This window comes from Pezoporus flaviventris, unplaced genomic scaffold, assembly GCF_033815535.1.
Source record: "Pezoporus flaviventris isolate CSIRO_AGI_PZ_B2104156 unplaced genomic scaffold, CSIRO_AGI_Pfla_v1 ptg000150l, whole genome shotgun sequence".
Lineage (NCBI taxonomy): Eukaryota > Metazoa > Chordata > Aves > Psittaciformes > Psittacidae > Pezoporus > Pezoporus flaviventris.
In genome coordinates, this window is record NW_026892698.1 from 218,881 (window position 1) to 243,897 (window position 25,017).

The 25,017-nt window shown below is 42.7% G+C and overlaps 1 protein-coding gene across 35 annotated transcripts in view; it reads right to left on the reverse strand.

The window, feature by feature from the left end:
* Positions 1–25,017, reverse strand: part of PTPRD (protein tyrosine phosphatase receptor type D) — a 601,423-nt gene that overhangs the window by 213,446 nt on the left and 362,960 nt on the right. For all 35 annotated transcript variants that reach the window (XM_061479480.1, XM_061479517.1, XM_061479518.1 and 32 more), the window contains 2 exons: positions 6,792–6,937; positions 1,944–2,085 (listed from right to left, as the gene is read on the reverse strand). In XM_061479480.1, coding sequence (XP_061335464.1) covers positions 1,944–2,085; positions 6,792–6,937 — 288 coding nt within the window. The remainder of the gene's footprint in view (positions 1–1,943; positions 2,086–6,791; positions 6,938–25,017) is intronic.

Here is a 25,017-nt window from a genome sequence, read left to right on the forward strand (position 1 = left end):
ATACTTCAACTCCTGGGAATGTCCTGAACGTCCATTAGTGTTGCAATACTTTTTTAAAACAGGATAGGACCCTAAGGTTGTCTGAGGTAGCATTGAGTTATTTGAGTAAGAAATAGGAGCAGAATCAGATATGCCTCAAATGAAATTGATTAAATAATCAAAAGGGCAAGCAAAGAAACATCACATTTTACAATCAGTTAGTTCTGACATTCAACTTCTTCAACTGTTATGGCCCTTGGCAGAGAGATGAGGGCTGTTGCTTCTTCTCTACAAACCCCAAAATGAGAACTTTGGTTGGTTTGGAACAGTATCTTGCAGAACACATGCGTGCACATTTCAAGATCAGAGAGTCTTGTGAACACATTTCAAGAAACTCTGAAGACAAAAAGTTCTACTTTCACCTGAGTTTTCACATTTGTTTTTGCTCTCCCCACCTCCTCCCCTTTCCTCTTCCCATCTCCCTTTAATTTAAAAAACTTTTAACACAGTGTGGAAGTATCATTTTATGTTCATTTTCAGCAATGTGGAAGTTGTGCATAAAAAAGTGTTTCTATCAGTTAATAAAGGGAAAACCTTATCTTAAGAGAATTAAGAACAAGTCCATAGTGGTGTTAAAACACAAACCTATCAGTTTTCCCACTTCTGTTGGCTAGACTGTGAAGAAGTTTTAAAAGGTAACAGAAGGAACAATCATGGCATTGGAGATAAGAACTCTAAATATTACAGAGGTTTGCTAACACCAGGCTAGATCTAGGAGAGAAATAAACACCTTATTTGTTATATATGTACGTACTGTTCTTAGCTCTCTGCAACAGTAACACCAGGACAGTCTGTCCTGATTCAAATAGCTACTGAAAGTATGAAAAAAAAATATTTGTGGGTTGGTTTTTGTTTGTTTTTAATGAAAAAACAACATTAGAGAAAAATGAAAGAATTCTCTTTGTCACCATAGATTTGCTGGGATAGAAGGAATAAAAAATGATTTAAATCATACTTTTTACAGATTTTCATCTGAATTCGGTAAAGCTGACTAATCATCTGCAATCCCTATAAACAGGCACTCAGCAGTTAATGCTACAAAATCAAGTAATGCCATGTACTATCACAGTACAAGACTAATCACCAGTTATAAAAGCAGAACTGAATCTGAAGAGTGTGATATTTCATGAAGTGTCTCCAAAGTCAGTTTCCATTCATCTCCAGGTGACAGAATGAAACATTCAGGTCATTTTACTACTAGGATTTACTCCTTCGAGTACTATCTAGACAATACACTTTAGCAGTACATTCATACCCTCACCTCTGAAGGATAGTTGAAAAAAATGGACTTTTTCTTTTACAGTCTTCAAAAACTTCTTGCCAAAGTAAGAATACAATTCAGGTGATGTCTATTTGAAATGGAAGAAACCTTCACCTTTTCTATGTATTATACTGGGGGGGAGTGAGGGGGGAGAAAGGAGGGTAGGAAATCCTGTAGGAGGGCTTAACCTCCTCTAAAGAACATTTATGCAACTTTTGAAGGTCGCTGTTAACTGGGCAAATTTCTGTGTAAATGCTGATCACACAAAGCTAAGCTACCCAGGGCAGAACTAAAATGTAAATCAAGTGCATTCATAAAGCACTGGGGTCTGATCAACAGTTGATGCAATAAACTGTTTCTCGTGTCAGTTCTGTTTCACTTATTTCTGACTTTTTCCTTCATTCGCAACTGTTATACTCCGCATACTCACATTACTACATACTTGCCTTTTCTGATTAAAAAATCATAAACACAATACTCATATATTATGTGAAAAAGTCTGTATTTAACAATATCAGGACTATGATAATGTCCATTTGATAAGAAAATGTATTTAACTTTCCTGGAGAGAAACTTCTCTTTTAAAACTACATTGCACTTTCAGCATTACAAAGTGAATTTGTTATGTTTAGAAAGGACTTACCTCGTAAAACAGTGAGTCTTGTGGACACACTAATTTCACCAACGCTATTGGCAGCCACACATTCATAAATAGCTTCATCTCGTGGCGTGCGCAGTGGTTGTATTCTGAGAACTGATCCAGATCCATCATCGAATTCTATTACCTATAGAAGGAAACAAAAGCTGTCACAGATGTTGTTACAAATGCCTATCCCTTAGTTAATCTGTTCATGAACATCCCTGTTCGTGTTCACACCTGCTGGTATTCATGTCTTCAAAGACAGGTTCATTTTCCAAATACATGTACTAGAACAAATTCCACACAGATGGAAAAAAAAAAAAAAACCACAAAAACAAACCAACCCAAGAAACCATCTAACAAGAGCTGTAAGAAATGATTCTGTAACTTAATGCTCTTTTATCCTGAAGTTCACCAATAACCTCCTTCCATTCTCTTTGCTTAAGTACTCTACCTCCAAATGCCAGTTACATTCATTTTAATTGCTGTAGGCTATATTCCCACTCCACTCACAGAGTTCAGTTTACTTACTCATTTAGCTCCAAACTGAGTAAGAGTCATCAGCTTCTGAACAAGATAGTTTAGATATGCATTTAACCCAAATAACATAAAGAAAATGTATCCAACAATATGCTAGAAAACATGTGATCAGTTGAGGCTAAATAATAAGGCTAAACTTTAAAATTGCAATATTTATGCAAAAAATACTGATTTTCATATGAGAAATAATTAATTTAATGTTTTTATTTCCTTCCTGCTCTGCAGTCAGAATCACATCAGCTATTGCTGAGTACTGCAGCACTCCAGGCACTGGAAAAGCCTTCCTAATAATTCAGTACTATCTATCTACTTTAAAAATATATATGCATTTGTCAATAATATATATTAGTACCACCATCAGGAAATGCACTTCTCAAGAAAGGACAGTCTTTTTTTTTTTTTATTTTTTTTTGTATATAAAAAAAATCTTATTAGACCATAATCTATATATACATACCCACAAAAAAATTACATATATGCCTATTTGCATGTGTTTGTGTATGTATGTCTAACTTATACACAAGCAACCTACTAGATCTTCTAAGAGAGAATATAGTGGAGGGTTAGGAACTACGGTCGTATGTTCATTATCTTCCCATTTTCATTGTAGGAATTGCTCAGTTTCTTCTTAGCAATGGGAGAGGTCTAAGCGAGAATAAGACAAAACACTGGCTTTTTTTCTGATAACATAGTCTACTAGCTGTATTATTTTTCCTTGTTAAGTAAAGCCATTATCCTTATTAAATGTAAACACCATAAAATCTCCATCTGATCTTAGCAAAAATAAAAGAATAGAATTCTTGTTAAACTGACATTAATGAGGGAAAGAAACATTTCATAATCTTAAAGCAGACAAACTAATGATTTGTAGAGAAAAATGAAAGCATGGGTTCCAAATAATCACAATCATTACTTAAAAGTAAGTACTTGTTATGTTAAATTCAGAATACCAAATAAAATCTTAGCTGGATGGACAACAAAAAAACAGTTGCAGAAGACTGGATTGGGTAAATATTGCAGAGATTAAGTTTCAAGTATGGTGTGCCCAAAATATGCATCCTAAAATGCATTTACTTTTCCTGTGATGAGTTGTCTCCCTTTCTGCACATCACAGACAGTTAATTCCTCCCACTCCTCCATCTCATGAATGAGATTTTATTTTTCTTCTAAAGCATGGATTTTTTAATAAAATCAGGCTCATACCACAGGGTAGAATGGTACAGTTTTTTAAATATGTTTTTTTCTTTCTCTGATTCTTGTAAAGTTCATCTGAGAAAGACTTCTTAGTAACTTAAAGTAGATTTTCCTAATTCATAACATTTTAATTGGTTTGAAGCAAGAGGAGAAAAATAATCTTCTTGTATCATGTTCATTCATACTTGCAATGGAAATAAAATATGAAAGAATAATAGTGAAGTGCCACAATGTCTTAACTGCAGCCTTTAATTTCAAAAACAATCTACAGCTCTCACCACTATTCTCACTCATTTGCGAGAATTAGCCTGTAAGTAAGAACATTCCACATTTAATGATAATAATCTTCAAATGTATAAATGGGTTACTGTCAAAAGAGAGGGAATAAATTATTTGTTCCGCCACTGCTAGATAGCCAACTGCTATGTACTTCACGTTCCAGCAAAAAAGTTCAGGTTCCACATGAAAAAACAAAAACAAAAAAAAAAAAACAACAAAAAACCAAAACTCATGGCAAGGTTCATGAAACACTGTAGGAGGCTGTCCAAGTTTATTAGGGGGAAGGGAGATAAACCCCAGCATCCCTGGGAAAGCATATGGATTAGATGGCCCACTGAAGTCCTTTGCATCTGTATTTACGGGGCTTCTGTGAAGATACATGGCCAGGTAAAACATTTTCATAGCTTTTATTGCTAAGTAACCAAACTCAGAGAAATATACAAACTACTAATGCGAAAGAAGAGGAAAAGAAGCCATATTAATTAATTCTCGTAGTGTTGCAGCTGACAGTCTTAGATGTTTCTTGTTTCCCAGATGTTCCATGTGCCATTTCTATTGTTCTGCTCTTATTCAGAGGTTCTAGAGCATGAACTAATGACCTTAGTTTGGACAGGAAGGAAAGCAGCTTGAAATATTGATGTACTCTACACACTTTGTAACTACTCTGCTCAGTGTTTATAGTAAAAATTATAAAATAGTGGGCAAGTGTTTTCTATTTCTTTGAATTACATTCCATCTGCTATACAGCTTGTTACACAGTTCACTAAAGGCACTTTTAAAACATTTTACATTATTTTCTTAGGGTTCCATTCAAACATTTTTCTATGGAACTAAAACTGGTTAATTTTTTGCTTATTCTCCTTAAAACCAGGTACATGGGTACATAGAAAACAATATGTGAAGCAAATAAACCATAATACATTGCAAAATAAACCTGACCCAATATAGTAAATATGTACATGCTTGATCCTTCACTGTTTAGAACTCGACCTGAGTGAAAATTTTGTGACCAGGAGGGGATAAATTGTGTAGCACCTATGATAAAATTTCTAGATTAACTCCTCTAGCCAATTACAGCTCTGCGCATGCTCTGCAAAGTGCAAACAGTTCATGGCACTAGGAGATCCCATGAAAATTCATGCTTCTATTTCTTACATTGTAATAAAGATACAGGAAAAGACTTATATTGGTTAATGAACAAATTCCAACACCTCTAAGTATTTTTTGAACAAAAATAGAATGACAGAAATTTAGTTCATACAAGCAATGCAATTATTTTCTGCTGATGTGAATCTAACTTGAAAGCCACGGCAAACAATTTTCTCAAATACCAGTAAAAACACAGAATACATCTTAGATAATTTGCTCCTAAAATGCATGTCACAATTGTTTTATATACAGATTAGTGATCTTCCAAATAGTTGTTTTCTTAATGCAGAATTCTGTTAATTAACATTGAAGATAGTAAACAGAAACAGGGAAACTTATATACTTGGCAGCGTTGGTTGATGAGAAACTGAACATGAGCCGGCTTCAGTGCACGCTTGCAGCCCAGAAAGTCAACCGTATCCTGGGCTGCATCAAAAGGAGTGTGACCAGCAGGTTGAAGGAGGTGATCCTGCCCCTCTGTTCTGCTCTCATGAGACCTCATTTGGGAGTATTGTGTGCAGTTCTGGTGTCCTCAACATAAAAAGGAGATGGAACAGTTGTAAAAAGTCCAGAGGAGGGCCACAAGGATGATCAGGGGACTGAAGCACCTCCTGTATGAAGACAGGCTGAGAAAGTCGGGGCTGTTCAGCCTGGAGAAGGCTGAGTGGAGACCTCATAGCAGCCTTCCAGTATCTGAAGGGGGCCTATAAGGGTGCTGGGGAGGGACTCTTCATTAGGGACTGAAATGGTAGGACAAGGGGTAATGTGGTCAAACTTAAACAGGGGAAGTTTAGTTCAGATATAAGGAAGGAAGAAGGGTCGTGAGGCACTGGAATGGGTTGCCCAAAGTTGTGAATGCTCCATCCCTGGCGCTGTTCAAGGCCAGGTTGGACAGAGCCTTGGCTGACTAGTGTAAGATGTCCCTGCCTTAAGGATCTTAAGGTCCTTTCCAACCCTAACTATTCTATGATTCTATGATTATACAGTTCTATACTCTCAGTGCCAGCTTTGGTATCCATTCTACAAGCCTTCTCCCAGTTTCTGAGATTTTTCTTAACATTAAAAGTTAATTCATTCCTGCCACTAAAAGTAAGAATAGTATTTGTTGTCTTATTTCCCCAAATAACCAGTATCCTTTGAACAGATTACCACCATTAATTGAAGGTTGTGGAGAGAAACAGTTTCCTCTAAAGATTTTTCCTAGATTATTATTAAGAAAAGTATCAAATGCAAGCACATTTTACATTTCCTTTTCAGCAGCAGGAAGTACAACATTCCTTTCATCTCTTTCTGCAACAGCGGTAAGCAACTGTGGCAGCGGGAGCAGTAGAAGCCTAGGTCTGTTTGATACACACTGCCACAAAAGGAGGTGGCTTGCCCTCTGGAGACAGCAATTACTACTCAAGTAATTTCCCCTCCCATCTCCTTCACGGAAAAGCTCAACAGAAACATGTCAAGGCTCCCTTGTTAGATCATGCTAGTTTAGAAACAGCAGTAGCAGTTTTCTTTCTAGCAGTGCTATGCATAAACAGTTTACAAATTCAAAACTTCAAAAGACTACTCTTACTAAATCATCCCCTATAGTCATGTCTATTTTGCTTAATTACTGATAATAAAGAACACATATTGGGATTAAAAATGAGGTTTGAATTAATGTTTTTCAGAGGAACAGAACAATGGACCTAATACCTCAAATCTCTGATTGCTGACTTTCTTTCCCTTCTTGTTCCAGACAATTTTAGGTCTTGGATCTCCTGTGGCTTGACAGATGAACGAGGCAACTCCTCCAGAAACCCCTGTCTGGTCAACGGGAGTTCTTGTAAACTTTGGTGGTGCTGAAACAAATAAAATAACACATAGTAAGCATAAAAAGTAAGCCATGTCAGAATATCAAAATGAAAAAAACATTCTCCAGTGACAGTATTCACCTGCATGAGAAAGCATTAGAAGAATATCTAAAAGCTCAGGAAAGTACTTACACATTTTACTAGTGAAATGTATATTAAAACAGAAATCTGATAGCATCAGAATAGCAAGATCACAAATTATATTTTTTGACCATTATAAATGAAAACCAAAATTTGTCTTCTGTTGCAAAATGAGCTCATCAATCAGCTGGAATAAAATCATGTTTTGTTACTTGATGTTATGATCACAGGATGTCACAAAAACAGGATTCCCACCTTTAAGCCATTAAAATGAGTGACATTTAGGAGAAAGTGTTTATAAGTTCACAGCGGTAGAGGGAAATTACTATGTATTAAGAGTCCATGTGTAAAGGACTGCAACAGAAGAGAGAATTATGCTTGGACACAGTTTCATGTATTGCTCTTGTTAACTCCTAAATTATTCCACTCTGTCAGAAAGACTCAGATCCAACTACTGGAACAACAGGAGAGGAGAAAGAAATGGAGAAATAATTTTAAAAGTAGGAAAAGGCATTTTAATTATTACCTAACCTTTTATTTCCTTATATTTTCCTGCCACAATTAAAATTAATTTATCAGCCTTGTGGTGAAACAAAGCCTTTGAAAAACCACAAAGACAAGACAGGACTTCTACAGATTTAATATAAAAATAGATGAGATTATGTCTAACCACAGTACAGAAATGTTGAAGAGTTGCTGTAAATATTTACATCATTCTCTTTCTTAGATGAGAAATTTTAGAGATCCAATACACTTCAAGATACTGATTTGAATGCTGTGAAGAGAATACATTGTCAGTTTTAAGTCATTATATGTAGCTGCTCTATAGCAGATGTTGCAATGATTTTTTTCTCTCATCTTCTACTTTCAACCATCAGCTCCTTTCTGTTCTCAATTTCTTTGCTCTTATTCACTTTCCTCTCTTAGTTCTGACCGTTATGTACTCATACCGTACTAGCTTTAATTTCTAAGTTGCTGCACTTCACTTCTGATGTCTGTCGTGGTTTAAACTCTAGCCAGACAGCTTGTTCACTCACTCACAGTGAGTGGTAACGGGCTGAGAGCAATCAAGGCCCTCCATCCCCCCCAGGGCTCTCCCCTTCCCCGCTCCCAGAGGAACGGGGAGGAGGATTGAAAGAGTGCAACTCCCACGGGTTGAGACAAGAACAGTCCAGCAACCAATGTACAACACAAATCACCACCGCTACTATCAACTACAACAATGATAAGAGAAAATAACAAGGGAAGAGAATACAATACCACCGGCCAAGAAACGAGTCCCACCCGGAAGCCCGTGTCCTTCCCGGTAACTCCCAGTTACCCCCCACCCCGGGCATGATGTGCTGTGCTATGGAATACCTCTTTGGCTAGCCTGGGTCAGGCGCCCCGTCTCTGCTTCCTCCCGGCTTCCCCTCCACCCTGGCAGAGCATGAGCCTCACAAAGTCCCTGGTCAGGGTAAACATCACTCAGCAACAACCAAAAACATCGGTATCACCAGCACTGTTCCCAGGCTGGAAGTCAAAACACAGCACTGCGCCAGCTACCACGAAGGAGAAACATGACTGCTACTGCTGAACCCAGGACATTATCCACCCCTTATTCCATACCATTCACGTCATGCTCAGATCCCATATGTTCAATACACCATCACTCTACCACATATATACATCCATATACAGACAGACCAAGAGAAAGAGATTTTCTTAGTACATGGACCAATCCCTATAATGCTGCCAAGTCCATTTGGTCCATGATGTCAGGTTCCATCTCTTGTAACAATCTTTCAGGGCAGGAAAGGCTGTGTGCAGTATTCGATCGTAGCCTGCTGATGCTGGTCGTTCCTTTACTGCGGAAATCATCCGGTTCTATCAAAGTTCATTCTCCATTGGGATGATGGTTGGAGGGAAGTCAGGGCCAGTCGCTGGTGACCTGGAGACATCTAGTTGATGGGCTATAAAAATATTACATAGCAGGAAACAGCATACAATTAAGTTCATTGGCTGTTTTCCCCTAAAATGAAATCCCCTTGAGGTATACATCGGACTTCCCCATTTTCCCGCATCACCCACCAAGTATATCCAGGTCCCTGAGCAAAAGCAATCCCATGAGTGGGTTTGCCTTTACCTGAAGCAGGAATAACCCAGACTGTCTTCCCAAGAAAATTATTCATATGCACCACGGGAACTTTGCCCCCCTCTACAATATGTAAAAGTTCTGACTGGGCTGGGCCAGACCTGTTGGCAGATCCTCTGGTGTTGACCAACCAGGTGGCCTTTGGTAAGTGTGTATCCCAATGCTTGAAAGTTCCCCCACCCATTGCTCTCAGTGTAGTTTTTAACACTCCATTGTACTGTTTGATTTTCACAGAGGCTGGTGCGTGGTAGGGGATGCGATATACCCACTCAATGCCATGCTCTTTGGCCCAAATACCTATAAGGTTATTTCGGAAATGAGTCCCATTGTCTGACTCAATTCTCTCTGGGGTGCCGTGTCGCCACAAAATCTGTTTCTCAAGGCCCAGGATCGTATTCCGGGCAGTGGCATGGGGCACAGCGTATGTTTCCAGCCACCCGGTGGTTGCTTCCACCATGGTAAGCACATGGCGCTTGCCTTGGCGGGTTGGTGGCAGTGTGATATAGTCAATCTGCCAGGCCTCCCCATATTTATACTTCAACCATCGTCCTCCATACCAAAGAGGCTTTAACCGCTTGGCTTGTGTAATTGCAGCACATGTTTCACACTCATGAATAACCTGGGCAATAGTGTCCATTGTTAAGTCCACCCCTCGATCATGAGCCCATCTATATGTTGCATCTCTGCCCTGATGGCCTGAAGTGTCATGGGCCCACCAGGCCAAAAATAATTCACCTTTATGTTGCCAATCTAAGTCCATCTGAGCCACTTCAATCTTAGCCGCTTTATCCACTTGTTGGTTGTTCTGGTGTTCCTCAGTGGCCCGACTCTTGGGTACATGGGCATCTACATGACGTACCTTCACCACCAGGTTCTGCACCCGGGCAGCAATATCTTTCCACAGTGCAGCAGCCCAGATGGGTTTACCTCTGCGTTGCCAGTTGCTCTGCTTCCATTGCTTCAACCACCCCCACAGGGCATTTGCCACCATCCATGAGTCAGTATAGAGGTAAAGTACTGGCCACTTTTCTCGTTCAGCAATGCCCAGGGCCAGCTGGATGGCTTTCACCTCAGCAAACTGACTCGATTCACCCTCTCCTTCAGCAGTTTCTGCAACTTGTCGTCCAGGACTCCATACTGCTTTCCATCTCCGATGCTTTCCCACAATATGGCAAGACCCATCAGTAAACAAGGCATACTGCTTTTCACTTTCTGACAGTTTATTATATGGTGGGGCCTCTTCAGCATGCATCACCTCCTCCTTTGGTGACGTTCCGAAATCTCTGCCCTCTGGCCAGTCCACGACGACTTCTAGAATGCCTGGACGACTGAGATTTCCTATTCGAGTTCGTTGTGTAATTAGTGCAGCCCATTTACTCCATGTAGCATCAGTTGCATGATGTGTAGAGCAGACCCTGCCTTTGAACATCCAGCCCATCACGGGCAACCGGGGTACCAGGAGGAGCTGTGCTTCAGTGCCAATCACTTCCGAAGCAGCTCGAACCCCTTCATAGGCTGCCAGTATCTCTTTCTCAGTTGGGGTATAGCTGGCCTCAGATCCTTTGTATCCCCGATTCCAAAAGCCGAGGGGTTGACCTCAAGTCTCCCCTGGAGCTTTCTGCCAGAGGCTCCAGGTAGGACCGTTCTCCCCAGCTGCAGTGTACAGTACATTTTTTACATCTGGCCCGGTCCGGACTGGTCCAAGGGCTACTGCATGAACTATCTCGTGTTTAATTTGCCCAAAGGCTTGTTGTTACTCAAGGCCCCATTTAAAATCGTTCTTCTTCCGGGTCACATGATAGAGAGGGCTTACAATCAAACTGTAATTTGGGATGTGAATTCTCCAGAACCCCACACCCAAGAAAGCTTGCGTTTCTTTCTTATTAGTTGGTGGAGATATTCCTGTTATCTTGTTGATCACATCTGTGGGGATCTGTCTACGTCCATCTTGCCATTTCATTCCCAAAAATTGAATCTCCTGCGCAGGTCCCTTGACCTTACTCTGTTTTATGGCAAAACCGGCTTTCAGCAGGATTTGGATTATTTTCCTCCCTTTCTCAAAGACTTCTTCCGCTGTATCGCCCCACACAATAATGTCATCAATGTATTGCAGGTGTTCTGGAGCTTGCCCCTGTTCCAGTGCAGCCTGGATCAGTCCATGGCAAATGGTAAGGCTGTGTTTCCACCCCTGGGGCAGTCGGTTCCAAGTGAACTGGACATCCCTCCAAGTAAAAGCAAACTGTGGCCTGACTCTGCTGCCAAAGGAACTGAGAAAAATGCATTGGCAATATCAATCGTGGCATACCACTTGGCTGTCTTTGACTCTAGTTCATACTGAAGTTCTACCATGTCCGGTACGGCAGCACTCAATGGTGGTGTGACTTCATTCAGGCCACGACAGTCTACTGTTAGTCTCCATTCTCCATTAGACTTTCGCAATGGCCATATGGGGCTATTAAAGGGTGAGTGGGTCCTGCTGATCACCCCCTGACTCTCCAGTCTACGGATCAGCTGATGGATGGGAATCAGGGAGTCTCGATTGGTGCGATATTGCCGCCGGTGCACTGTTGTGGTCGCAATTGGCACTTGTTGTTCTTCAACTTTCAGCAACCCCACAGCAGAGGGATCTTCTGAGAGACCAGGCAAGGTGGACAGCTGCTCAATTTCCTCAGTCTCCAAAGCAGCAATACCAAAAGCCCATCGGTACCCTTTTGAGTCTTTGAAGTAGCCTCTCTTGAGGTAGCCTATGCCGAGGATGGATGGAGCCTCTGGACCAGTCACAATAGGGTGCTTTTGCCATTCCCTCCCAGTCAGGCTGATTTCAGCCTCCAGCACAGTCAACTCTTGGGATCCTCCTGTCACTCCAGAAATATAGATGGGTTACACCCCTTGACAGCTTGATGGCATCAGGGTACACTGGGCGCCGGTATCTACTAGAGCCTTATACTTCTGTGAGACTGATGTGCCAGGCCATCTGATCCACACAGTCCAGTAAATCCGATTGTCCCCTACCTCCACCTAACTGGAGGCAGGGCCCCTCTAATGGTCATCACAGCGTCGGACACTTAAGTCGTGATAAAAGGGATTATTCTTCGTTATCACAGGAGCTGGAGTAAAATCAGCTCTTCCACTCCATCTGGGAAACTGATCACCAGAGACTGAAGCCGTAGCTCTCATGGGATGATCAGTCTTGGCCCTTGCTCCCCTCTTCAGTTCACTCACCTGTTCCTCCAAAGCAGAAGTGGGTTTTCCATCCCACTTTGTCATGTCTTCTCCGTGATCCAGCAGGTAAAACCATAGGGTACCCCGTGGCGTATACCTCCTGTATCTCCTCTCTCAAACAATAGGACGCCTTTTGTTAATAGCTGAGACGTGTGTTGGTACACGTGAGGAACTGGATAAATCAGATACATCGTCCCTCAGTTGTTTGAGGTCCTGGGACAGTTTTTCCACAGCTGAGATGATGGAAGGGGTGAGATTGTTTTCGAACTCTCGGAGTTTGTGAAGCATTTCATCCACTGTTAGTGCTACTATGTCATTCCAGGTTACCGTTGCCAATGAATGGGCATATGATGACAGTGCATTCCGTGTAAGTTTTCGCCACATGGGTCATGTACATTCAACTTCATCTGGATCTATGGGTGTAACCCCATTATTCGGCTTGATGTGATAGATTGTCTCTACGATGGCTGATTCCCTCAGAGACTGGATGCCTTTGTCTATAGTAGTCCACTTGGCCGAACGACTCGTAACATCGTCCTTGTAGGGAAACTTTTCTTTCACAGCTGCCAAGAGCCACCTCCAAAGACTGAGGGACTTTTTCTCTCTTGCAATTGCTTTGTCAATTCCCCCTTCTCTAGCAAGTGATCCCAGCTGCTTGGCTTCTGTACCTTCTAGTTCGTGACCATCGGCCCCATTGTCCCAGCATCGGAGTAACCAGGTGATGATGTGCTCCCCTGGTTGACGGGTAAAATATTTTCGCATATTCCGCAGCTCGGTTGAGGTCCGAGGTCGAGAAGTTACCTCTTCTTCTTCTTCTTCGTCATGTGATGATGACTCCTGATCAGATTCTGGACCGGGTGGTGAATTCATTGGTTCTTCATCTCGCTTCACCCTTCTTGCCTCCTTTTTGCTTGTTCTCTTGCGTACAGGGGCAACTGATATTGGTACGAATTGGTCCTCTGCTTTGGCTGCAGTGATTATCACTGTGGTTTGAGTAGCAACTGTACTTGTTGCTGGGGGTGGTGCAGCTGCTGTGCTTGGAGCTGGGGTAACCGTGCTGTCTGTTGCAGTCGAAGTTTGAGCAGCTGCTGTACTTGCCCCTGGGGTAGCTGCGCTGTTCATTGCAGTCAAAGTTTGAGTACCGACTGTTGCTTTGCCCTCAGACCCGCTGACATTCTTTTCCTTTTGAAGGTGCTGGATAGTGTTGAACAAGGCCCTGTAAGCATAGGCCAAGCCCCAGTACGTTGCCATGATTTGTCCATCTCTGGTAGGGACACCTCATTTAAGTGTTTTACTAATTCTTCTGGATTTTGCAGTTGTTCGGTAGTGAAATTCCAAAGTACTGGAGGGGCCCACTGACCTAGATACTTGCCCATATTATCCCACACACCCTGCCACTCATGACTGTCCAGCCTCAGGGAAAATCTCTTGGTCCTCCTACATCGTCGTTTGACTCCAGACAAGGCCCAAACCTGACTCTGCTTAACTCTTGAAATCAGTCGTGGGCAAAACACACTGTGTGTGTGTGTTAGCATGGAGATCCCCATCGCAATCCGCAAACAAGTCTCAACAGCATTAAAAGGCCATTCAAAAACTTCAAAACTCTCAAATGTAAATGGTCTGGGGGGAGGACTGGGAGGGTAAAAGGATGTCTCCTTCACAGGTTGAGCACCTGAGAAGGAGAAAAAAGATGTGTAATTGCTAAGCACCTCCATCATATACCTCCCAAAGTATAAAGGTGGTCACCACACTGGGAACATAAGCCAGATCAGTTTCATGATCAATGATTCTATTGTATTACAAGTCATTACCATAAAGTACAATGGGATAAAAACCTTAGCCCAAGCCCCACACTTGAAAAACACTAATACAGCAAATACCGGATGGAAGTAAGATACGATATACTGAAACTGTGAGATCAAGAGGAACAACCTTGAGAGCCAATAAATCAGCATTGTGACTAGTGACTATCAATCCAGTCAGATCTGTCGTTATCTCAACCCCTCGTGCCCCACACTGGGTGCCAAAAGAACTGTCATGGTTTAAACCCTAGCCAGACAACTTGTTCACTCACTCACAGTGAGTGGTAACGGGCTGAGAGCAATCAAGGCCCTCCACCCCCGCCCCTGGGCTCTCCCCTTCCCTGCTCCCAGAGGAACGGGGAGGAGGATCGAAAGAGTGCAGCTCCCACAGGTTGAGGCAAGAACAGTCCAGCAACCAATGTACAACACAAATCACCACCGCTACTATCAACTACAACAATGATAAGAGAAAATAAAAAGGGAAGAGAATTCGATACCACCAGCCAAGAAACGAGTCCCACCCGGAAGCCCGTGTCCTTCCCCGTAACTCCCAGTTACCCCCCACCCCGGGTATGACGTGCTGTGCTATGGAATACCTCTTTGGATAGCCTGGGTCAGGCGCCCCGTCTCTGCTTCCTCCTGGCTTCCCCTCCACCCTGGCAGAGCATGAGCCTCACAAAGTCCTTGGTCAGGGTAAACATCACTTAGCAACAACCGAAAACATCGGTATCACCAGCACTGTCCCCAGGCTGGAAGTCAAAACACAGCACTGCACCAGCTACCACAAAGTAGAAACATGACTGCTACTGCTGAACTCAGGACAATGTCTAACCCCGTATTCTGCTGAACTGGGCTTTCCACAGGCAACATTTCTTGTCAGCATGGTTATTGAAATGTCAGAAACCTAGCAGACTACAAGCATACATGTATGTAACACTGGAAGAAATCATGAAGTAATTTAAAATGCTGAGAAAATATAATGGGGCAATTATTATAAAACAAAATCAGTATCTTGTGGTTATGTTGCTATATTAAATATGAGAGTATCACAGTCACAGTATCACAGTATGTTAGAGATTGGAAGGGACCTCGAAAGATCATCTAGTCCAATCCCCCTGCCAGAGCAGGAACACCTAGATAATGTTACACAGGAATGCGTCCAGGCGGGTTTTGAATGTCTCCAGGGAAGGAGAATCCACAACCTCCCTGGGCAGCCTGTTCCAGTGTTCCGTCACCCTCACTGAGAAGAAGTTTCTTCTCAAGTTTAAGTGGAACCTCTTGTGCTCCAGTTTGTACCCATTACCCCTTGTCCTATCATTGTTTGCCACTGAGTAGAGCCTGGCTCCATCCTCATGACACTCCCCCTTTATATATTTATGGACACTTATAAGGTCACCCCTCAGTCTCCTCTTCTCCAAACTATAGAGACCCAGCTCCCTCAGTCTTTCCTCATAAGGGAGATGTTCCACTCCCCTAATCATCTTCGTTGCCCTGCGCTGCACTCTCTCCAGCAGCTCCCTGTCCTTCTTGAACTGAGGGGCCCAAAACTGGACACAATATTCCAGATGCGGTCTCACCAGGGCAGAGTAGAGGGGAAGGAGGACCTCTCTCGACCTACTAACCACCCCCCTTCTAATACACCCCAGGATGCCATTGGCCTTCTTAGCCACAAGGGCACAGTGTTGGCTCATGGTCATCCTGTTGTCCACTAGGACCCCCAGGTCCCTCTCCCCTACACTGCTCTCTAACAGGTCGTTCCCCAACCTATACTGGAACCTGGGGTTGTTCCTGCCCAGATGCAGGACTCTACACTTTCCCTTGTTATATTTCATCAAGTTACTCCCTGCCCAACTCTCCAGCCTGTCCAGATCTCGCTGGATGGCAGCACAGCCTTCTGGCGTGTCAGCCACTCCTCCCAGCTTAGTGTCATCAGCAAACTTGCTGATAGTACACTCAATTCCCTCATCTAAATCATTGATGAATATATTAAATAATACCGGTCCCAGCACTGACCCTTGAGGCACTCCACTAGTTACAGGCCTCCAACTAGACTCTGCCCCATAGACTACAACTCTCTGGCTTCTCTCCTTCAGCCAGTTCACAGTCCACCTCACTACCTGATCATCCAGTCCACACTTCCTCATTTTAGCCGTGAGGATGCTGTGGGAGACTGTGTCAAATGCTTTGCTGAGGTCAAGGTAGACCACATCCACCGCTCTGCCATCATCCATCCACCGTGTTATTTCCTCATAAAAGGCTAAGAGATTGGTCAAGCATGATTTCCCCCTGGTGAAGCCATGTTCACTGCCCCTCATAACCTTCTTATCCTTGATATGCCTTAAGATGGTACCAAGGATAAGGTGTTCCATCACTTTCCCAGGGATGGAGGTGAGGCTGACCGGTCTATAGTTACCCGGGTCCTCCTTCTTGCCCTTTTTGAAGACTGGAGTGACATTTGCTTTCCTCCAGTCCTCAGGCACCTCTCCCGTTTCCCAAGACTTGGTAAAGATGATGGAGAGTGGTCTAGCAATGACTTCCGCCAGTTCCCTCAGCACCCGCGGGTGCATCCCATCTGGACCCATGGATTTATGGATGTCCAGATTGCTCAACTGGTCTCTAACCCATTCCTCATTGACTAAGGCAAACCGCTCCGTCGACCTGACTTCATCTAAGGTCTCAGGGGTACAGGGCTCTTCAGGACTGCCCGCAGCAGAGTAGACAGAGACAAAGAAGGCATTCAGTAACTCTGCCATCTCTTTATCTTCTGTCACCAGGGAACCCATGTCGTTCATCAGTGGGCCTACATTGCCTCTGGTGTTAGTTTTGTCTGCCATGTATTTGAAAAAGCTCTTTTTGCTGTCCTTGACCCTTCTTGCCAGGTTTAATTCTAAGGATGCCTTAGTCCTCCTAGCTGCCTTCCTACATCCTCTAGCAGCAGCCTTATATTCCTCCCAAGTGGCCAGCCCCTCCTTCCATGACCTGTAAACTCTCCTCTTCCACTTGAGCATACCCAGCAATTCCCTATTTAGCCATGCAGGTCTCTTGGCCCTCTTCCTTGACTTCCTATGTGTCGGGATGCTCCAATCTTGAGCACGGAAAAAGCAGTCCTTGAATATCAACCAACTATCTTGGGCCCCTTTACCTTCAAGCAGCCCTGCCCATGGGATTTCCCCTAGCAATTGCTTGAAAAGGCCAAAGTTTGCCCTGCTAAAGTCCAGGGTTGAAATTCTACTTGCTACTCTACTAGTCCTTCCACACAAGATCCTGAACTCCACCATCTCGTGGTCGCTGCAACCAAGGCAGCCCTCAACCCTTACTGCTTCAACCAGAACCTCCTTGTTAGTGAGGATGAGATCTAGCAGCGCTCCTCTCCTGGTCGGCTCATCCACCATTTGCAGGAGGAAGTTATCATCCATACACTGGAGGAACCTCCTGGACTGCGGCTGGGTTGCTGAGTGGTCCTTTCAGCAAACATCAGGGAAGTTAAAATCCCCCACGACAACCACAGCCTGTGACTGTGAGGCCGCTCTCAGCTGCCTGTAGAAGGCCTCGTCAACTTCCTCACCCTGATCTGGTGGTCTGTAACAGACACCTACAACAGTATCCCCCCTGCCAGCCTGCCCCTTAATTCTCACCCACAGACTCTCAACTCGCTCATCATCTGTCCCTGGACAGAACTCGGTGCATTGTAGTTCCTCCCGCATATAAAGAGCAACCCCACCACCCCGCCTGGCTGGGCTGTCTTTCCTGAAAAGGACATAACCCTCCATGACTATATTCCAGTCATGTGAGCTGTCCCACCACGTCTCTGTAATTGCCACCAGATCATAGTCTCCTGACTTAACACAGGTTTCCAACTCCTCCTGCTTATTTCCCATGCTGCACACATTGGTGTACGGACATTCCAGGAAGCGAGCTGAGCACACCGATTTCACCCTAGGATTGTAGGATGCCTCCCAGTCTTCATTAATTCTGGAGCGCTGCCCCACTGGGGCAAGCCCAGCTACAACCCCATCCCCCTTCGAATCTAGTTTAAAGCTCTCCAAATGAGCCCTGCTAATTCGTGCCCCAGCATCCTTTTCCCTCTGTGAGACAAACCTTTCTCACTTGTCATTGTCCAGACTGGTGCCCTATAAAACCAGCCGTTATCAAAGAATCCAAAGCCCTGCCTGTAGCACCAGTCTCGAAGCCAATTGTTCATGAACTGAATCTTCCCATTCCTTCCCACATCAGTGGAAGATGGAAGGAGAGAGGAGAAGATCACTTCAGCCCCAGACTCTTTCACCATCCGCCCCAAGGCCCTGTAGTCTTTCTTCATCCCCCTCAGACTGCGGGAAGCAGCTTCCTCCCCACCTGTCTGGAAGACCAGCAGCGGGTAGTAGTCTGTTGGGTGCACCAAGTTGGGGAGCGCCCTGGTGATATCCCTGATCCGGGCTCCAGGCAGACTACACACTTCCCTATGATGAGGGTCAACTCTGCATATCAGGCCCTCTGTTCCTTTCAGAAGGGAATCCCCTACTACAATGACCCTTCTTTCTTTCTTAACAGAGGCAGTCTTGAGGTGCAAAGTCGACTCCCTTTTCCTATGTGGCCTTGTGGGCTGGCCTTGCCCCACATTCTCACCTACCTCTCCTTCAAGATCCAGGGCCTGGAACCTATTACAGAGGGACACCTGGGGAAGCAGGGCAGGAAGGGGGGAGGGTTTCCCACAACGTCGAACTGGAACTCGCTTCCAACCCTCGTCGTCTTTTTGGTCCCCTATCTCTGCGCAACAGCTACAGGGCAGGGGTTGCCTCGGGCCATCCCCCTCTGTGTGAGAGGGCAGGGGGTCCTTCCCCTTTTGGGGGGTATCTCCCTGGAACCGTTCCGACTGGCACGCCAGGGAGTTACTCCACCAATCGATCTCCCTTTCACACTCCCTGATGGTCCTCAGCGTCTCAACCTCCTCCTTAAGTCTTGCCACCAGGCTAAGCAGATCTTCTACCTGCTCACACCTCACGCAGGTGGAATGCTGTCCTCCCTCCCCCGGCAGCAGCAGGCTCTGGCACTCCCTGCACCCAGAGACCTGAACAGCCACGGTCTGGGACGGGGTCTCTGAGTTGCTGCAGTCACCTTACTGCAAGCTCTCTTTCTGGAGGCAATCATATTGGTGCGCAGTCTGGGACACCAGCAACACTACCTGCTTGTTCCTCCCTGCGCCCGGTGGGCAGCGACCCGCCGCCCTCTCAAAGGCTTTTTCAAGACAAGGGGCAGGGGGGTGGTCACCGTCACCGTGGGAACGCCCCCCGCCACGTCAGCCTCTCTCTCGCAAGGGCTGCTGGGGCTTCGGGGATCGGGAGATGTCGGGGATCGGGAGCTGTCGGGGATCGGGAGATGTCGGGAATCGCGATGTCTCTGCGCTATCCCCTCTGATTTTCCTAATCTCCGTTGATCTTCGTGTCGCTGAAGCGTGCCGGCTGTTGCTCTAGCTAGGCTAGCTCCGATCAGCTGACTATGCAGATTGTCCTAAGTTTACAAAATGAAACAAGTCTTTTTTACCCTACCCTAATGTGTAACCTACCGCTAACAAAGATAGTTTTCAAAAAATGCAGTAAAAATAATGTTCTTGAAAATCTGCATGATTTTTATTATTAGAGGTATTGGAAAACATTGCTGTTTATCAACTTTTCAGAATGCTCAAGTGTCCCTTAACCATCTGCTCTGCCTATTTTGCCTAATGAACATCTACCTGAACCCAAATGCAACAGAAAATCCGAGCACTACAAAAGAGCGTGCCACTGCTGCCATGGGGAACTTAAGAAAGATGTTCTCTGAAACCAAAAACTGCTGAAACCACAGTAAATAAACACACTTAGAGGAAATAAACTAAAAATCCCTTCCCAAGTTACAGACTTTAAGCCTGGACCAAGGAAAAGACAGAAATGTAGGCTGATGAAAAGCATCTGGGTTTCACCAAAACTGCTAGCTCTGAATTCTTTTCTATGCATGTATTAACTCAGCACTCCAATATGTAAAGAGACAGGACTGAACATAATATGCTGGTATTCTGTGGCACAAGTTGTGACTGTGTGCCATCAAGTGAAAAATGATGTGCAGCCATTCTCTTTTTATTCCTTTTGACATTTTGTGAATTCAGTGTTAAACTAGTGAAAGAAAAATACTGCGTGGGCAAGTCCATCAGCGCAGATTAACTATGTGTAGTATATCACAGGCTGCTTTTAAACTCTAAATTTATGCCTCCCTCAGACATTTGGTGACTGCCCAACTGGTAAGCTCAATGTCACTGAAGTAACATACTTCCTTAAAGACAGGTCTGTGTTGGAAAATTTGCCAATTTTGCCATGCATTACTATGGTCAAGGAGGGAAAGTGACTCAATTTAAAAGCCATGCTCTGCATACATTCCTGCGATACTTCACTTAACTATCTTTGACCAGGAGAACTGCAGATTTTTAAAGAGCAAGCAAAACAAAAGCACGAATAAATGATAAGCAAAGATCATGCTGAACTATGTTAAATTAGCTCTGGAAAATAAATAACATAAATAATTTAAAAAAATAAAATAAAAAATTCCCATTGCCACTGAACACAAAAGAAACTAACAAAATTCCCTTCATCTCTAACACTCTGAAAACTGAAAAGCTGTTTATCCAATAATGCAAATAGAAATATATATGAAACTAAAAACTTTCTCCAAAACTGCTGTTAAGGTAAAACCAGTTTTCTGACCACTTCTTCATCTTGGATTGGGCCAAACCTGGTACAGAACTATAAACGCCATGACTCTTCATGAAAATTGCTTAGTAGCTTCTGCAGAGCTCTATGTACATAGTAGAGGTGCAGAAATAGGACTGAATACCTAATATGGCTTTGGTAACTAGCTGAAGAAGAACAGTATTTTTGCAGTACTATGTGAATCTATGCTGGTCCAACAATAAAATTGTTATTTATTAACTAAATATTTCCTTCAAAGTATCAGAAGCAAAAGCGAAGCAGAATTGTTACATAATGATGGAATTCACTATCTGTAGACATATTTCAGGAAAAACAAGGTTTTAAGTCTGTATGTAAAGACCACATTATGATACCTGTGATGATGTGTTTCACTCAAACCATAACTTGGCTGAAAAAACCCAAAGGTATGTGGCTGGTCAAATTTTCCTCTGGCATAACTGATTCCTGTAAAGAAACATTGCCACACCTCTTCTCCAGTACCTCAACTTGAAAGTAATACAGTTATCATTAGATATCATATGATATCAGAGAATGTATAATTTTACCCAAAACAGGAAACCTACAGTAGTCCTGTACACTTCAGACATTTCAATGCATACAGTGCCTGTTTTCAGCAGCTCATCTTTAAATTCAGAAAATTAAATTTAGTTTGGCAAGCAAGTTAAATTCTCCACTTCAGGCTTAGCAGCTCTAGCAGAAGAACAATAAGGCTGCGTGTTTAGTAAGTGTTGTGAGGATGAACTCACTTATGGTCAAGAAATGCTGAGACTATGGTGACAGTAACTAGCCAGCCATGGAAAAGTATAGGTATTAGGCAGTCCATCTTTTCATTATTCAGTCAACATGTTCATCTCATTACATACAAAGTGACCATCATTGGTGTAAGGGTATTTGAAATTATAACCGAGCAGAACCAAAATTGAGAAGTAGCATTTGTTGCCTTTATCTTTATAAAGGTTGTTAATTAAGGTTTGACACGAATTATCTCCACAATTAATGTTGTCAGTTTCTTGACATTGATTCTGACCTAAGCTGCTAGGCAGTCTGATAGCAAACACAATTACACTGCACACGTAGTTGTGCTTATTAACATGAGGGCAATTTTGATTGAGAACTGACCACTACTTTCAACCTCCCTTAACAACAGCAGTGCAGAATCCAACAAAAGCTCTCTTCAGCACACTTCATTAAGCACAGCAACAATCTATATGGGAACCTTCCAGTGCAATTAAATCTGCCAAAAAAAAAAAATCAGAAGTAATAGGTTGCGAACTATGATACCACAGCCCTTCAGCACTTCTGAAACTACCTGGTCACATTTCAATAAAGCTGTAAACAAAATAGAGAAGTGTAGTTAAAATAACAAAAGTAAAATTCAGTTAAAACAGCATCTCATATTTCTGAACTCTCTTGTCAGCGTCATCAAAACTGCAGCAATACTGGCTACAAAATACAAACAATAGAAATTTTGTTTGCTTCAGCTTCTTTATCTACCAGTGCCTACTCAGATATTTGTGCTAATATTGAATGTTGATACCTTGTCAAGGAAAAAAATTACAGCAGAAGATTTCAGTAACTTGGACTTACGGAGACAAGCTTTGCCATCCAAGGGCTGAGGGTTCCCACCTTCTGGTGCTTGTTATGCACTTCTTGCTGGGACTTCCTGAGAAGCTCAAGTGACAGCTACTGAACTACTGCAAACTACACTCTAATTGATGAAGGAAAATGGAATTTATTGCTAGTTCACCTTAAACATAATTTGTTGGTTTAAGGAGTTTAAAGCCACAGAATGTAGGCTGCTGCTTCAACGAGCTGTCAAGCTCTTGCCCAAGGGGTACAGGAACTTCTAAATACAGATAGTTTACCACTATCGAGAAAGAAGCTGTCTTTTCTTGCACATTGAGGATCCATAAAATATATTTATAACATGGCACTGAAATAATTCACTTGGATTAGAACATTTGCACAAGCATAACTCATCTCTTTTGCACTTTTACATTTTTAAGTTCAAGTATAATTTTGAAGCAGTGAATGGAATTCACTAATTCACATGTCATCATGTTACAGAATTACCTGTTTGAGTTCTGCTGTTCCATACTCTGCTGTGCTTTGAGAACATGTAATACTTTTCCTCTGCACTCAAAACATCTGACAACATGTTTTTTCTAAATCAGGAGTTCAGCCCTCTTCTTTCCACAGCTACCGAGAGCTATTCTTATGTATTTTTATGGACATACTCCTATAATTAAGCAATGAACATGAGTGCAAGACGTCACCTTCTTTAAAGGTAAAGGGAAAGCTAATGGGATGTCCTCAGCAAGTTCAGCATGCCTACCTACTACAGACATGATATACAGAAAATGCAGACCTTAACGGATTTCTCTTTCTAGACCCTGTATTTGGGGTGTGTGGAAGTTCTTAAAATACTGTAATTCAATTTGTGTTTATTTTTATCAGATTCTTGAAAGACAAATTTTTTTATGAAATCAGGAGAAAAATTTAAAAAAATCATATCCCATCATATCCTTTGTCAGTATGCATAGCAAGGGTGAATAAAGTAACAAAGACATGTTATGGTGCTTACTTTGAAATGCCCCATTTAATTGCAAATTAACATACACTGTTTTAGGAGACTGCTGAAAAATTACAGTAACTTTTTCATTGTAAAAACTTGGTTTGTAGCAATAAAAGCTGGAAGATGATACAGTCACAACTGTTCCCATGGAACCTTTTCATCCACCAGAAATGCAGGTTGAGCACAGAGTGAACAATGTAGTCTGGCAGGTGCCCTTACATTTTGAGATAGTGCACACACACCATTGCAAGAATCATTGTCTCTTAATGTACAGCCCCTACATATTAGTGGTTTAGAGACGGGTACGTGACTGGACTCATTCTGTATTATATATTCTAAAGTCATTCTTCGCATGCCAAATTATACACTCAGAAAATTTCTACATGGGCTGGGTGAAAAAAAAAAACAATAAACCACCACCACAAAAACAAACAAAAAAACCCCACACCCCAAACAAACAACACTCCCCCTCCCCAAAAAAGAAAAAAAGCTACCCCACCACTTTTTATGGACTCCACATCACACTTTGCAATACTTAATGTGTCCTACTGACTTAACGAGAACTGCTATATATTCTAAGTAAACAGGCCATAAACTGGTTCACATTCAGTAATAGTGAAGGCTTCTGTACTAGTAAAAACACACAAATAGCCAAATGGTGCATGTAATTTCAGCCTGATACTGTATGGATACATTAAAACTTGCATGAGTTGTTATTCTTTTCACAGTTCCTCTAGGAGCTAATATGCTAAAAAAGCTATCATATACAGGCATAATATTTAAGATAAAACCTTTTGGGGCTCATTTATTTATTAAAAAGAATTTTCAAAGCACACTCATTTACAGAATTCATTGACAATTTACTCATTAATCATAACTTGTGACATCAGTTAGACTGATCACTGTTGTAAGTAATTGTTTTGCCTTAATTCTAACTTGCATATACCATGGACCTGCAAATTGCCTCTGTAAGACAGTTAATTAGCTTTTTCTTTCAGTAAGGAACAGAAACGATTTGTATTCATGAAATCTGCATAAAGAAATCCCAAAGTTGCCAACTGGTATGTTCATAAAGGCTCTTGTCTGTCAGTCACAAGCTAGTGAAATTTTCCTGCTTCTCACTGTAAACATCTTAAAACTCTATCATCCCCACATCTTTCAGCAGGAAGAATACCAACAACACAATCTTCAAACGCCAGCACACTCAGAGCAATTTAATAGTTTTATTATCCTGTGAATGAAAACTACCAGCTTTTCACCTCTAAACTATCAAATGCAATCCAGCTATGCCCACAGATTCCAGCTGAAGACCTTGATACATTTGGTTCACAAAAATTACATTCAGGTACAAGCACAGATTTCCCAAGATCCTGGGGGAAGGAAACTAAGCTATTTCACTTTAGAGGTGGCACAACATCCTCTTAAAAACCTAGCCCCTACCCCAGTGCTCATAAAATCTTTATAATACAATTAAAAAGTTTTTTTCCCAACCTCCTTTTGCTACTTGTATTCATCTAAAA